The sequence below is a fragment of the Pelodiscus sinensis genome, chromosome 27 (genome assembly GCF_052426305.1).
Source record: "Pelodiscus sinensis isolate ZL-2025 chromosome 27, ASM5242630v1, whole genome shotgun sequence".
Taxonomy (NCBI): Eukaryota; Metazoa; Chordata; order Testudines; family Trionychidae; genus Pelodiscus; species Pelodiscus sinensis.
The window spans coordinates 14,765,614-14,779,282 of record NC_143078.1 but is presented as its reverse complement, the minus strand read 5'-3'; the positions used below and the strand labels follow the sequence as shown (position 1 = coordinate 14,779,282).

Genomic DNA, 13,669 nt, shown 5'->3' with positions numbered 1-13,669 from the left:
GGGGGGCAGGCCTGGCATGGGGGGGAGCTAAGCTCTGGGGGGGGGCAGGCCTGGCATGGGGGGGAGCTAGGCTCTGTGGGGGGGCAGGTCTGGCATGGGGGGAGCTAGGCTCTGTGGGGGGGGCAGGCCCGGCATGGGGGGGAGCTAGGCTCTGTGGGGGGGGGGGGCATGGGGGGGGCCCTGGGGGGGGCAGGCCTGGGGGGGGAGCTAGGCTCTGTGGGGGGGGCAGGCCCGGCATGGGGGGGAGCTAAGCTCTGTGGGGGGGGGGCAGGCCTGGCATGGGGGTACTTAGGCCCTGTGAGGGGGGCCTGGCTGGAGGGGGTTGCGCCCCCCCAGCGGTGGGGGAGGGGCCGGTCCGCAGCGGGGCCTCCCGGGCGGCAGGGGGCGCTGTGGGCGGGGGGGGCTGTCTCCGCCCAGGGCCGGGCCGTGCGGGCGGGCGGGGCGCGGGCAGAGCCGAGCCGAGCCGGGCCGGGCGGCGGGCAGGATGCTGGCGCTGTTCACCAAGCTGCTGGACTGGTTCCGGGCGCTGTTCTGGAAGGAGGAGATGGAGCTCACCCTGGTCGGGCTGCAGTACTCGGGCAAGACCACCTTCGTCAACGTCATCGCGGTGAGCCCGGCCCCCCCGCAGCCAGCCCCCCCCCCGGCACGGCCCCCCCGCAGCCAGCCCCCCCCCGGGCAGCGGCCCCCCCCCGCAGCCAGCCCCCCCCCCCCGGCTGCACCCCCCCCCGTTTACCGTTGCACGCCCCCCCTCCCCCGCAGCCAGCCCCCCCCCCCCCGCAGGTCGGGCGGGAGGAGCGGGCCGGGGGGCCCGGCTCGGCGGGGCTGGCGCGTGGCCCGGCCGCCCCTCGGGAGGCCAAGTAGCAGCGTCCGCAGGGGGAGGTGGCAGGGCCGGGCCGGCCCCTGGCCGCTCAGAAACCTCCCCTGATCCGGGGGGGGCTGGGCCCTGCCGACTCCGTTATTTCCCGGGGGGCTTCGCCCGGGGCACCCCCCTGCAGACACCCCGCGAGCCCCGCTCCCTTCAGACTCTTCTCGCCCCTGCAATAAGTCCTGGCAGCTCCAGGCTGGCGCTTGCTGCTCGGATGCCTGATGCATTCTCCAGCCAGGCACGTGGGGGGCCTTGGAAAGCTCTGGTGGCCCTGGGGCAAGATTCCAGACCCCCCCCCCCCCCCCCAACACTCTCACTTAACTCGCTTGCTTTCTGCATGCGGAAGGCATAGCCACACCAGCTGGCAATAAAGGCAAGATGGAGGCTTCTGTAGGCTTCTCTGTGCAAGAGCTGCTCTGTCAATGACAACTGATTGAGCAGCCTGTGCTGGAGGGAGGTGGGCAGAGCTCTGCAGGGCTCAGCCGACCCGGTTCTTGACCTCAATAACCAAACATCCCCTCTGTGGATGGCAGAAACAGGGCTGTGACCTGACTCTGTATCCGTGGCCTTGTGGCATTAATGGAGGTTGGTGGGAAATGCCTTAAAGTTCAGGATGTACCATTAGCCCACTGGAGTGGAAATGCCACGGTCTAGGTGGCATAAAGATAATATATGGGGTGTAGTTTTCATTTCTTGCCATTGGTTCGGTCCTCTCCCAGGTCAGTGGTAGCAATCTAGAGATGCAGCTTTCGGGGGTTAGCTGGATCTCTGTGTTCGCGTCCTAGCAGGCACCCTTAAAATGGACACTCTTGTTGGCAGCCAACATAGGCAAAGACTGCTCAGCCAGAGAGCTTGAGCTCCTTTTCACATGGAAGCGGGGCCTTTGTATGCCTGGGAGGAATCGCTGGAGTAGGGAGGAAGAGCTTTCACTGCACTGGATAAACAGAATGCTTTGGTCTCCAAGGTGGCCAGTCTGGCATCTTCCCTCCTGGGCATTGCAGCATATGGTGACCCTTTGTTAGGGTCCCATGCCCCTGAGCTGCGGTAGGCTTGGTAAACAGACAGCTTGAGTGAAATTCCCTTTGCTTGTCATGTAATATTAATGAGAATAGGTTCTTAAATGCTGCAACTCTGGCCGTCCTGTCTGAGGCAGCTTGTGCAGAGCTGCTGCAGACATGTGGTCGCAGGGATGCCTGGTAGTTTCTCTCAGTAATAGCACCAAAATGGTACCAGCTGTTCTGACAGCTCCACAAACCCTGCACAGCAGCAAAACTCATCTGGGAGCAAAAGACAAACCAGCAGGTTTTGGAAATCAAGAAAAGCGTGCACTGGTGAGCAATGTGTGTTGGCAACAAGACAACCCCCTCTTCCTCTAGGCTTTGCCCTCTTGGTGCTTGATTTCCCCCATGCTTTATTTTGGAGAGGACAGTTTGGTTTCTGCTTATTCTTCCTACTCCTCTTCTATGTGGTGAGGAGATGTGGTACTGTGTTGGGAGAGCCAGTGGCTTCAATCGACATCAGCTGTGCTGATGTGTGGAATTAGGAAGAGCGGAGGCAGCAGCACAGCAAGGTCTTTCCTTCTTAAGGAAGCATAAATTCTTGCTGCCACAGTGTCTCAGAGCTCCTTTGTCCCAGGCCGAGGGGAGGCCAACAGACTTGTATCTCTTCAAAGTTCCCCGGTACCTCTGCTTACTACTTCCTGTATGGTCTGTGCCACATGTTGTTCTGAAGCAATTATCTTCGATCTGTAAGGCATGCAATGTCAGTGTGTTCCTGAAGGACAGTCACAGCATCAGTAACACCCCAAAACCATGCTTGTTTTGCCCAGCATGTAGGTCAAAAAGCTTGTGTAGCAATCACACAAACATGCATTTGGCTGTTGTAGCTCATTTCAGAGCCCTTGCACGTTAGGGCTACATCTACACTGCCTCTTTTTTTGTGGAAGAGGCAGTGCAAATGAAGCTCATTAGCAACTTATCGCACTTCATTTGCATATTCTCTTCCGATGCTTTTTGCGGAAGAGGTTTTTGCGGAAAAGAAAGCAATGTAGACGCGTCTGTTTTGCGCAAAAACCCCTTTTGCGCAAGAACCCTTATTCCTCAAAAAATGAGGTTTACAGGTTCTTGCGGGAAAGGGTTTTTTTTTGCACAAAACGGACGCATCTATGCTGCTTTTTTTTGCGCAAAAACCTCTTCCGCAAAAAGCATCGGAAGAGAATATGCAAATGAAGCGCAAGAAGTTGCTAATGGAATTCTGCAAAAAAGAGTCAGTGTAGACATAGCGTAGCAGTCACTATACTGAGGGGGCTGTCTCCCTCGGCCCTGGCAGTGAAGACACAGAATACTTCGATTAGGGCCCTACCAAATTCATGGCCATGAAAAATATCACTGGACACAAAATCTGGTCTCCCCGTGTGGATTCTGGGTTTTTTTGTTTGCTCTTACCCTACATACTGTGCAGTTTTTACAAGGGAGACCAGCATTTCTCAAATTGTTGTTAACGGTGCTAAATCCTGCTGGAAAGGGATAACAAGTGGAGTTCCGCAAGGGTCTGTTTTGGGACCCGTACTATTCAATATCTTCATCAATGATGTCAAGGGTGTCACAAGGTGTCATGATATGGTATTGCCACCCTTACATATAAGCTGCTGCTGCAGGGGTGCTGCCTCCAGAGCTGTCTGCTCGGCTAACAGCTGCTGCTTTCCAGGTGCCAGATCTGAAAGCACTGCAGAAGTAGAGGGTGGGATGTGAAAGGTTAACCAGTAAGCATCACCCCCAAATGGATGATGCTTACCAGTTCCTGTTAACTGGTAACCGGTGGGGGCTGGAGCAGCTCCGCTCTGTTCCAGCCCTGCAGGGGACCACCATGGACAATAGCTGCTCTTGCAGGGTTGCTATGGTGTCCAGAGTAGCCCCTGTCTGTGGGGAGGCCGGGCCCACCGCAGACAGGGTCTACTCTGGCAGGGGGTTGGGAGCCAGCAGCAGCCTCAGCCCCAGCGTGTGGCTGGAGTCCCGCAGGCTGGGGGCTACGCCAGCCACGTTGGAGTCGTCCCCAGTCCAGATCCCATTTTAGTCAGATAACTGGTGAACTGATTAACCAGGATTTTGCATTCCTAGTGGCAATAGCACAACCCCTAAATAACCTTGTGATGCCACCCCGCTGCAACTCTCTTTTGGCTCAGGACCCCAATTCAGGATGTTAAATATCAATTCATTTACTAGTCGAGTAGTCAATGGAATTTCCATCGACTACTCAACAGGCACGTCTGCATTCCTCCTTTGACTTCTGCAGGCTACAGCGCTGACATAAGGGTGGCAGTACCACACCACGTCATCCTTCTGTGCTGCTGCTGCTGCTGGCAGAGGCTCTTCCTTCAGAGCTGGGCTCCCAGCCAGCAGCCACTGCTCTCCAGCTGCCCAGCTCTGAAGACAGCAGCACTGCCAGCAGCAACGCAAATAAGGGTAGTGGTGCTGCAAGCTCCCCACGCACACCCCCGCAGGCACAGCTCCTTTATGAATCAGGACTCCTAAAATGACAACACCATGACATATTTCAGATTTAAATAGCTGACATTATATTTCCCATTTTAAAAATCCTATGACCATGACATTGATGACTGTTCGTAAGACTGTGACCAAGACTGCCTTGTACTGTAGTGGTGACCACAACCGAGCTACCTGCCACTGTAGGCACAAAGCACTTACTCTGCAAATGGCTCCTGCTATTTGTCTGGTGCTAGAAGTGAGCTGAGGAGAGAAGTGTTAGAGTTGTGATGAATAAAGGAGGCTTAAAATGTCCATTGTTAATTTGAGAAATATTAGAAATGTCAGGTCTTTTCTTCTCTCGCTTGTTTGCAGTCACCTCTGGTTTGGGATCTCGCTCAAGCCTTACCTGAAGGAAATGCCGTATTGACTCTCTAACCAGATCGCCTATTCTACAAAGTATTATTCAGGCTTTCAAGGGACATTGTCAACTTGAAACTATTCAGGCTTGGTTTTAAAAAAAAGAAACAAATCCACGAATTAAAATATTGTGTGACTCTACTCTGATGATTGTGGTTTTAAAGTATTGGGTTTAAAAACAAAATCTCTGCCCGTAATATTGGCAAGTCCCCCACAAACAGGAAGACTGACTACATTGGAGGCTGTCAGCGGGAGCCGTTCTCTGCTCTGTTACGGGGTTCTTAGAAGTTGTTGGTTTTTACCAGTAGCCAAGTAAATAAAAATGTCAGACCCGTGTAATTACGTTGAAACGCCTCCTTTTACAAGAGGTGGAAATAAACCAGTTTTAAACGGCCCAAATACGATTGCTGAGAGGTGACAAAGTTGTGAGTCAGGCTTCTCTTTGGGTATCTGATGTTATCCTACCAGTTGTTCATGGACTTCCAGGAAAACCAGGCTGGGCAAGATCTGAATTCTAACATGCCGAACTTCTGGGGGAAAAAAACCTAGCAGGGAGCAAGGGCTGTAAGGTGGCTTTACCACACTCATTCTTCCCCTTTCCCCAGCTCTGTTCTGCGGGGCAGGGGGGTTGTGATGTATTAGCTATGTCCTGGGACACCCATGCTTCTGAGCTTGGCAGTGTCTTGATAGATAAGTAAAGGAGGAATGATTTCTGGCTTTTGTTTCATAATGCATTTATTTATAAGTGCAATCTAAACTAGGGCTGTCAATTAACATGCGTTAACACCTGCAATTAGTGAAGAGCACAATTAAAGGAATAGTTTTTTAATGCATTAAAAGCAGGCATTTCTGCAGCACTGCCCCTTTGAAAGGATGCTAGGGCATTTCAAAGAGGCAGCACCGTGGGAGCCCGGGATCGGCTGGAGTCCCCAGCTGACCCCAGGCTCCCTGCAGTACACCAAGAGCAGAGCCTGGGATCGGCTGGGGACTCCAGCCGATCCCGGGCTCCCACAGTGCTGCCCCTTTGAAACGCTGCAGTGGCAGTGCTGCACGGGACTCCAGCTGACCCCAGGCTCCGCGTGGCGCTGCCCCTTTGAAATGCCGCCATTTCAAAGGGGCAGCGCCACACAGCTGATCCAGGCTTCCGCAGTGCCCCTTTGAACGCTGAGGTGGCATTTCAAAGAGGCAACTCGGAGCTTGGGGTCAGCTGGAGTCTTTTTATTGTTTAACAGCGCGATCAATCACGTGAGTAATCGTGGTTAATTTTTGTAATCGTTTGACAGCCCTAATCGAAACACATGTACAATCCTTTATAAATAGCAGGCATGTGAAGGTTTAACCGGATAACTGGTGGGGCTGGAAAGGAAGGGGAGGGCCCGCTTTGGACAGGGGCTGCTCCAATACAGCCCCTGCCTGTGGCGAGTCCACGTGCCCCACGGAGCAACCTCTGTCCACTGCGGACCCAGGCACCCTGTAGGCTGGGGTTGCTCTGCTTGGGAAACCAGAGCAGCCCCTTCTTGTGGGGTGCCCTGGCCACAGCCAGGGGCTGCTCTCTATGGCCTGGCGGGGGGAGCCGCTGCCCTGCCTTAATCAGTTAACCACTTAAACAGTATGCTTAACCGTAGCCATTTAAACAGGATTTTGTATCCCTAGCTTCACCTTTAAGGCCAGATGGAAAGTGCCTGAGGTGAAGCAAGGCTGGTCTGCACTGGGTTACCTCAGCGCTACTACATCTCTGGGAGGTGTGAAGGATCCCCAGCCCTGAGAGTTGTAGCTGTGCCAGCCTGCCCCTGGTGTAGACACTGCTAGGTGGATGAAATAACCCCTCGTGTTGGTGTAGGTAGTACCTACACTGAAGCAAACAGCGATGCAGCTGCAGGGTGCTAAGTGTAGATGCATCTGGGACGGCAGTTATCACAAGAGATCTTGTCTGCAAGGTGGCTGCCAGCAAGCAGGAAGCCCCAGAATAGTCGTCATCATTAAATCCTTAATTTTTCAAGTCCCATCTGAAGTGTGTGGGTTGGAAAGGCAGTAGAGACCTGAGGCCTGCAACTACACAGCACTCCGCAGAAACACTAAGCCCGGCACCAATCCCTGCAAGCAACCCCGGTGCCAACTCTGCTCACACGTCTGCTCCCGCAACACCATCCTAGGCCTAACCACGTCGGCCTCACCCTCGGGGGCTCACTCCCCTGCATGTTCACCACTGAGAGAGGCCACCGTGTGCCTGCCATGCCCCTCTGCCGTGTAGATTGGCTAGACTGGACTCTCTGCGAAAGAACAGATGGGCACACATGGACCTCAGGGATGGTAATATACAAAAACCAGTAGGAGACCTCGTCAGCCGCCCTGGACACTCAGTAACCAGTGGCCTTCCCTCAACAAAACTTCAAAACCAGACTTCAGGGAAAAACTGCAGAGCTGGTGACACTGTCCGTCTGGGTTTGGCTAGTTCCTGGGAACGGCTGGCTCACCACAACCGCAGTTTCCCCCCTCTTGGCATTCACACCTCCTCGTCGGCTGCTGGCCGTGGGCCATGTCCACCCTGTCCGACTTGGCACTGGCCCTCCCTGATAAGGTACCTCCTTTCTTTTCACATGCTCATTCATTTAGACCTGCCTCTGTCGCTGTCTCTCCATGCGAGGGATGTTAAAACGCCATTGTCTGGCTAATCGTATAGTCGATACAATTTGTATCGATTCTTCGAGAAGCGCCGCTGTGCAGAGCTGCAGCCAGGGTAGCTCCAGGAGCCGACTCCAGCCGGGAATGAGCAGTCCCGGCTCGTGCAGGCGCCGGAGCCACCGGCGCTGCGGCTCTGCGTTTGAAATGTGGTAAGGGCCACTGGGCGCAGCAATTGGCACTAGCCAGGACTGCTAGGTCCCGGCTCACACTGAGTCCAGGAGCCGCTGTTGTGCCGTGAACAGAGTCTGGTGCTGGACCAGCCCCTGTTCACGGCAGCTAGGGCTGGCCACGGATAGGGGCTGCTGCCTGAGCACTCCCTCCCTCCGGCCAGCCCCGGCTGCCATGAACAGGGGCTGCTTGGTGGCAACAGCCCCTGTCTGCAGGGAGGTCCAGCGCCCTGCTAGGACTGCTGTGGATAGGGGCTGCTTTGCAGCGTCCCCTAATCCCTCTGCATCTGATAGAGGTGTGGGGGGGGGGGGGACAGGGTAGGTGGCACCCCAGAGAGGGTGCTGGGGGAAGCGTCTTTTAAACCAGCTCCCCCCAGCACTGGCTCCTGCCCTCCCGCCCCCCCCCCCCCGTGAGGCAGCAAGGGGGTGCACCGCAGAGAGCATGAAACGAGCCACAACTACTTGAGTCTCTGCGGCGCTTCTGCTTTTGAAGAGTACAGGAGCCCCGGAGGGTTCTTGTACATTTCAAAAGCAGAAACGCCCACAGTGGGAATGGCAGGAGCGGGGACTGACGCAGGCCCTGTTCGCTCCGTTTCCCGCTGTGCCCCCTGCGGAGACGGTGCTGGAGAGAACCGGCTTAAAGCCAGTTCCCCCCAGCACCAGCTCCTGCTCCCCACCCCTCGCTGCCTCTCTCTGATAGAGGCAGCAAGGCGGGGGCGGTGGGAAGCAACCGATTATCTGATAAGCATTTGCTTATTGGATATTCAGTTAGTCGCTAACATCCCTACTCCATGCATCTGCCCAAGGGCGTTTCTGCCCACAAACACTTATGCCCAAAAAAATCTGTTAGACTTAAGGTGCCACAGTACTCCTCCTTATGTTAGTCTGTATCCACAAAACCAGCGACCCCTCTGCTGTTCAAGCACCGGTGTTGCTCAGCTGTATTCAGAGATGTCCAAAATGCCTTAAATACTTGATTTAAATTGGTAAAAAAAAACCAAGCTGCACCCCATTCTTGTGTGCTTTAATGAGTGACCAGGTAACCAGGGTGTTTACTCCTGATGTCTAAGGATATTAACACCCCATGTATTTGATTTGAATAAGGGAAGTTTACGCCTGCAAGCTGCTGTTTCAGGTGCCAGCAGATACACCAGACAGCTGCATTGGCTCCTATTTTTGACTCTGATCTTAGCAATCAGGTGGCTAGCAGTCTCTTTAATTGAAAGCATGAGCAGAAGATGAAGTCCCCAGGGAAATTCACTGTCTTGCCTCACTGCAGTAAGCCCGCCCAGTTTGACATCAGCAAATTAGTTTCCTGGCTCCCTGCAATATTATTATTCTTGCCCATAAATATTATTCTCCTTATGCAAAAAGAAACGTTAAGTGCAGCGTTCAAATGACTGTCGCTCGGTAGGGCAGTGACGGAGTTCGGGTAGAAAGCAGTATTCCTGAGTCCACGTCTCCTGCACCCTCCACCTTCATGTGCAGTGCACCTCCATGTGACGTTTTCAGAGTCTCCTTTGGATGTTTTAGCACAGCCCTGCACTGGGATATCGGTAGGAGTAGCCAAATATAAGCCTTCTCGACCACCTTTTGAATTGGACCCATATAAAGCATTTTGTTTGAACTGCCGTGTGGGTGTTGTCCTTTTCATGGCGGAAGCTCCCTGCTGTGAGATCTTCAGGAGGATGAAAGGGATTTTATACACTAGCTGACAACCCTTTTGGCTGTTCTCCACACACCCTGAGTGGGTGGTTCCCACTCTCTCCTACTGGTAACCAATAACATGGATATTTTACCTGTATCCACTTTCCTGAGTTAAACAAAGTTCTAGCTTGTGTGTAAAGCCTCAGAAGTGTGACCGTAGCGGTCATCTACTCCCCTGCCTTTTGAATAGAGGGTCGTAAGGATGTGGCAAGCTGGATTTGGGCCATGGGCCTCTGCCCCTTTTTGCAGGAGCCTCCCTTGTAGTGCTTTTATGGCTCCTTGCCTGTCTCCTCGTGTCCCTTGCTCCATGCGTCAGTTGCAGACTTGCTGCCGTTTTCCCCTTCCTTAAGGGCATGGTGGTGCCCCAGCAGAGAGCATGTGCTGTGAAGGCAGTGGGCATAGTTGCTTTCTGCAGCCAGCCTCCAGTGCTCCGAGAGGCAATCGGAGAGATGAGAGAGGCAGCCAAGGGGCTTGTCCAGGATTAACCCCCCATGTACACATCGCCCCAACAGGGAATTTGTACAGCTTGCAAGGCTGCATTGGAGCTTTTCATGATTCCCCCGCCCCTTTTCCTTGCATTATCTTCTCTGGCCTCTGCTGGACTAGATTGTGGAGGGAAGCTTGGAAAACACCCCCTAGGTTGAAAAGCATTGAATTAGGGAGACTTGAAGATCAATGAAACCTTGAGTCTCATTAAAACAAGCATGGCGTGGCAACAACGCCCGTGGCAGGCCGATAAAGAACTGGGAGACACTTGAGAGAATTTGTGGCAGCTTCTCTCGGGACTCAGCATCTTCCCATCAGCCTAGTCTCGCTCGCATTCTTGGGTCTTCATTTTTCGCCTTCCGTGGAGCACAGTGGGGGAAAAATACGAGTTAACTTTACGCGGCCCTCCGGTTACTGTCACATGACAAGTACTTGTTGAAACTGATCTAAATCTGTTGTTTAAGTCTCCTTGATTTCTCTACTGACTTCTATCCAGAGCATGCTTCTCTGTCCTGATTGCCCTCGCTTCCTGCAAACGGCATCGCGTAGACATGTTAAAGCTTCTGCCGGCATTTCTTTACTATCTGCTTTGATTTTATTTATCCTTACAGCCTTTCCTTTAGACGGCTCTAATGCAACCTGCCTCTTGCTTGAATCCTACCTCCTCCCCCGCACCCTCCTTTGCACCTCCAGAATGGAGCAAGGAATAAAAATGGCACAAAAGTACATTCATTGGTCTCAGTAGTCCCTGGACACCGGGTCTTGTTGGACCTTATTGCAAATGCAAACAGTAGAGTGGCTGTGAAGGATGGAAATGAAACAATCACCTGCCCAAATTGAGAGGGTGGCTCTTGTTACTGTAGGAACTGTTACTGGCTGAGATGTGGTCACGTGATTCCATTGGCAGAGGCAGGATCTTGAAAATCCTTGGCATAGAGTCCAGGGGATAAGTTATTGGCTGCAGTGTTGAAAACGTGGCTCTCAGGAGGCTGCTAATCTCTGTCAGCCACTCTTTCGTATTGCAAGGCGATAGCTTTCCCCCCGGTAATCGGAAGGCAGATGATATATCCCTTGGGACTAGGGATTTTTAAGGCCAGTTATGACTCAGGGTGTGTTGTTGCTTCTGAGCGAGTGAATATACTGGAGTCAGCACTTGCAGATGACACGCTCTTCCATGTGTCCTCTTAAACAAAGACCCAGGGAGATGCTTCTCCGGCCATGACATCACCGCAACAAAGGCGGCTTGTTTTTACATCAGTAGCTATCTCAGTGGGAAGTCCTAGTGGAGACAAGGCCCTGTGGTTTCTGTCTCCATGTAGCCAGTTGAGGTGAATCTCCGTGGAGGTATACAGTACCTGGATAGCAACCACAAAAATCCCGGTGGAGATTATGCCAAGCCATCTTGATGTAAGAATACATCTTTTTCTAATGAAGCGATGACGCAAGTGAGTCTTTCAGGACAGGAATATATTCTGAGCCTCTCCCCACAGGAAGATGCTGATCAAAGAATAGATCCCTGGCATACTGACCCTTCAAAGGGCTGCCATCAGGGTTGGGAACTGTCTGAAACCATTTTACGTATGCGGTGGTGTAGCTGTGCGGGTCCCAGGGCATTAGAGAGACGATGGATGAGCGCTGGCGAGAGAGATGCTGCAAAGCATATGTGTGTCTCACCCGCAGAATAAAAGATTACCTCCCCCCCCTTCTTCCCTTGGCTCTCTGAACCCGTTTGGAACAGATGCAGCCGAGCCAGGTCCCAAGCAGCTGCTTTTAGAAGCAGTGCCGTGTGAATTGTGTTGTGGCACAAACTCTCAGGTTTTGCCTAGCAGGTTTTTTTAATCTGGTCACGCGGTCTCATAGACTCATAGACTTTAAGGTCAGAAGGGACCATTATGATCATCTAGTCTGACCCCCTGCACAGTCCAGGCCACAGAATCTCACCCACCCCCTCCTAGAATAATCCTCTCACCTGTATCTCCGATATTGAAGCCTTCAAATACTTTGAAGGCCGCAAGATGCAGAGAATCCTCCAGCTGTGATCTGTGCCCCATGCTACAGAGGAAGGCGAAAAACCTCCAGGGCCTCTGCCAATCTACCCTGGGGGAAAATTCCTTTCCGACCCCAAATATGGCGATCAGCTAAACCCTGAGCATGTGGGCAAGACTCACCAGCCAGACACCCAGAAAGGGGAGGAGTGTGCTACCCTCAGCCATGCAGCTTTGTCTACACTGAAGTCCAGCCGACAGACAGGCTACTGAGCTAGATGGACATTTGGTCTGACCAAGTACGGCCGTTCTTATGTGGCAGGGCTTTAACCTGGAAGCGTGGCCACAGCATGCGTGCAAGCAGAGAGCTTTCCCAGCGCCCTGTAAACTACGTCCCTGAAAGGGGGAGCTCCCAGTGCTGGAGCCTGGCTCACGTGGGCACTTTACAGCGCTGTACCTTGCTGCGCTCGGGCGGGGGGCACACCCCAGAGCCAGACAGTTACAGCGCTGTGAAGTGCCACGTATAGACTGTGTCCCGGCTACAAATCCTTGGTTTACGAGAGCCGCCAGTGGTGGCCACAGCGCTGTGCGGGGGTGCAGCGGGACGTGGCTGTGTGTACCCGGCGGTAGTACCACGCTGCTGAGAAGGCTGGTTGGCCCAAAAACGGAAGCTCCCTGAAAGCGGCGGTGAGGGATTAATAAAATCATTTCTAGTTGGGAGTTCACTTCCAGCCACTGTCAGACTGGGCTAGCTGGACTCTTTTTCTGCCCCAGGCTGGCCGTGCGAATGTTCTCCCATACTAACCCTTCTCCGGTGTTGATTCCAGCACTGAAGGGGGGATTGTTTTTCATTTGTAGATCACTTTCTCCAATAAATCTGTAGCGGAATGAAATTCAGATACAGTGGATGGCAAAGTAATTCTGTTTTCCTCCCTTGGTCTCCTTCGGCCAGCCTTTCGCTTTCGCTGATCTTTCCCTTTCTGTAAGGCCACTTCCTTCCAGATCGCTTCCCCAGCACCACAGAGCCAGATAACTGGGTCAGTTTCCTTCACTGGAGAAACGCCACGAGCCCCAAAGCGGCTGGTTTTGTTTTCAGCCAGAGCAGGGGCAAGGGGACTCGGATCCACGCCTCTCTCTCTTCCTCCAGACACCTTATGATAGGAGAGCACCCCCTCCTGCTTTTGCTTCTACGCATTGTTCACAGGGTCAGCAAAGTGAAACTGACCTGGATTTGTCAATTTTACAGCTGCTCCAGCTGGCCTGAGAGCACTGTGTAAGGGCAGCGGTGCTGTGTGCTGTGATCTTCCGTAGTGCAGCTCCCTAGACTAGACAGTTTTGGTAGCCAGTTTTCTATCCTCCTGCAGACTCCACGTGTCGCATTGATGCTTTTGTTCTCTTCAGAAGCAGCTACGAAACTGAGCTGCTTGCGGAGGTCCTGTTTTTTTCCAAAGTACTGTGCGCTCTTTGCTCCACTTGAAGCCTCTAGAAGCTGCAGGCGTTCAGCATCTGTGGGCAGTCAGACCACAATTGACTCAGCATCACCCAGGTGGTGACCTTCAGAGGCACAGAAACAGCAGCCTGGAGGGTGCCTCTGAGTCAGAAATTCTCTGCAACCTCAGGTGAATAATCATTTGACCACTATCTATCTGTCTCACCTCGGGGGGGCACCCACAGCTCCCTGGGAATAGGGCTGGGCTAGCTAAGCGGAGCCTCCTTAAAGGGTAATACATTCACAGCTGGCTAGCGGTGTCTGTAACAAGGTGCACTCACAACTCGCTCTTCGAGGGGCGACACAGTGAGTGAGGTGAGGCCTTTTATGGGACCGGCATCTGTTGAGATTCTTCTGGGAATGGCTGGGTGCCCAGCAGTTACGAA

The 13,669-nt window shown here is 53.4% G+C and overlaps 1 protein-coding gene across 1 annotated transcript in view; it reads left to right on the top strand.

Moving 5' to 3' along the window:
• Positions 1-424: 424 nt before the first annotated feature.
• Positions 425-13,669, top strand: part of ARL8A (ARF like GTPase 8A) — a 40,636-nt gene continuing 27,391 nt past the window's right edge. Inside the window, exon 1 of the mRNA XM_075910233.2 lies at positions 425-607. Coding sequence (XP_075766348.1) covers positions 485-607 — 123 coding nt within the window. The 5' untranslated portion in view covers positions 425-484. The remainder of the gene's footprint in view (positions 608-13,669) is intronic.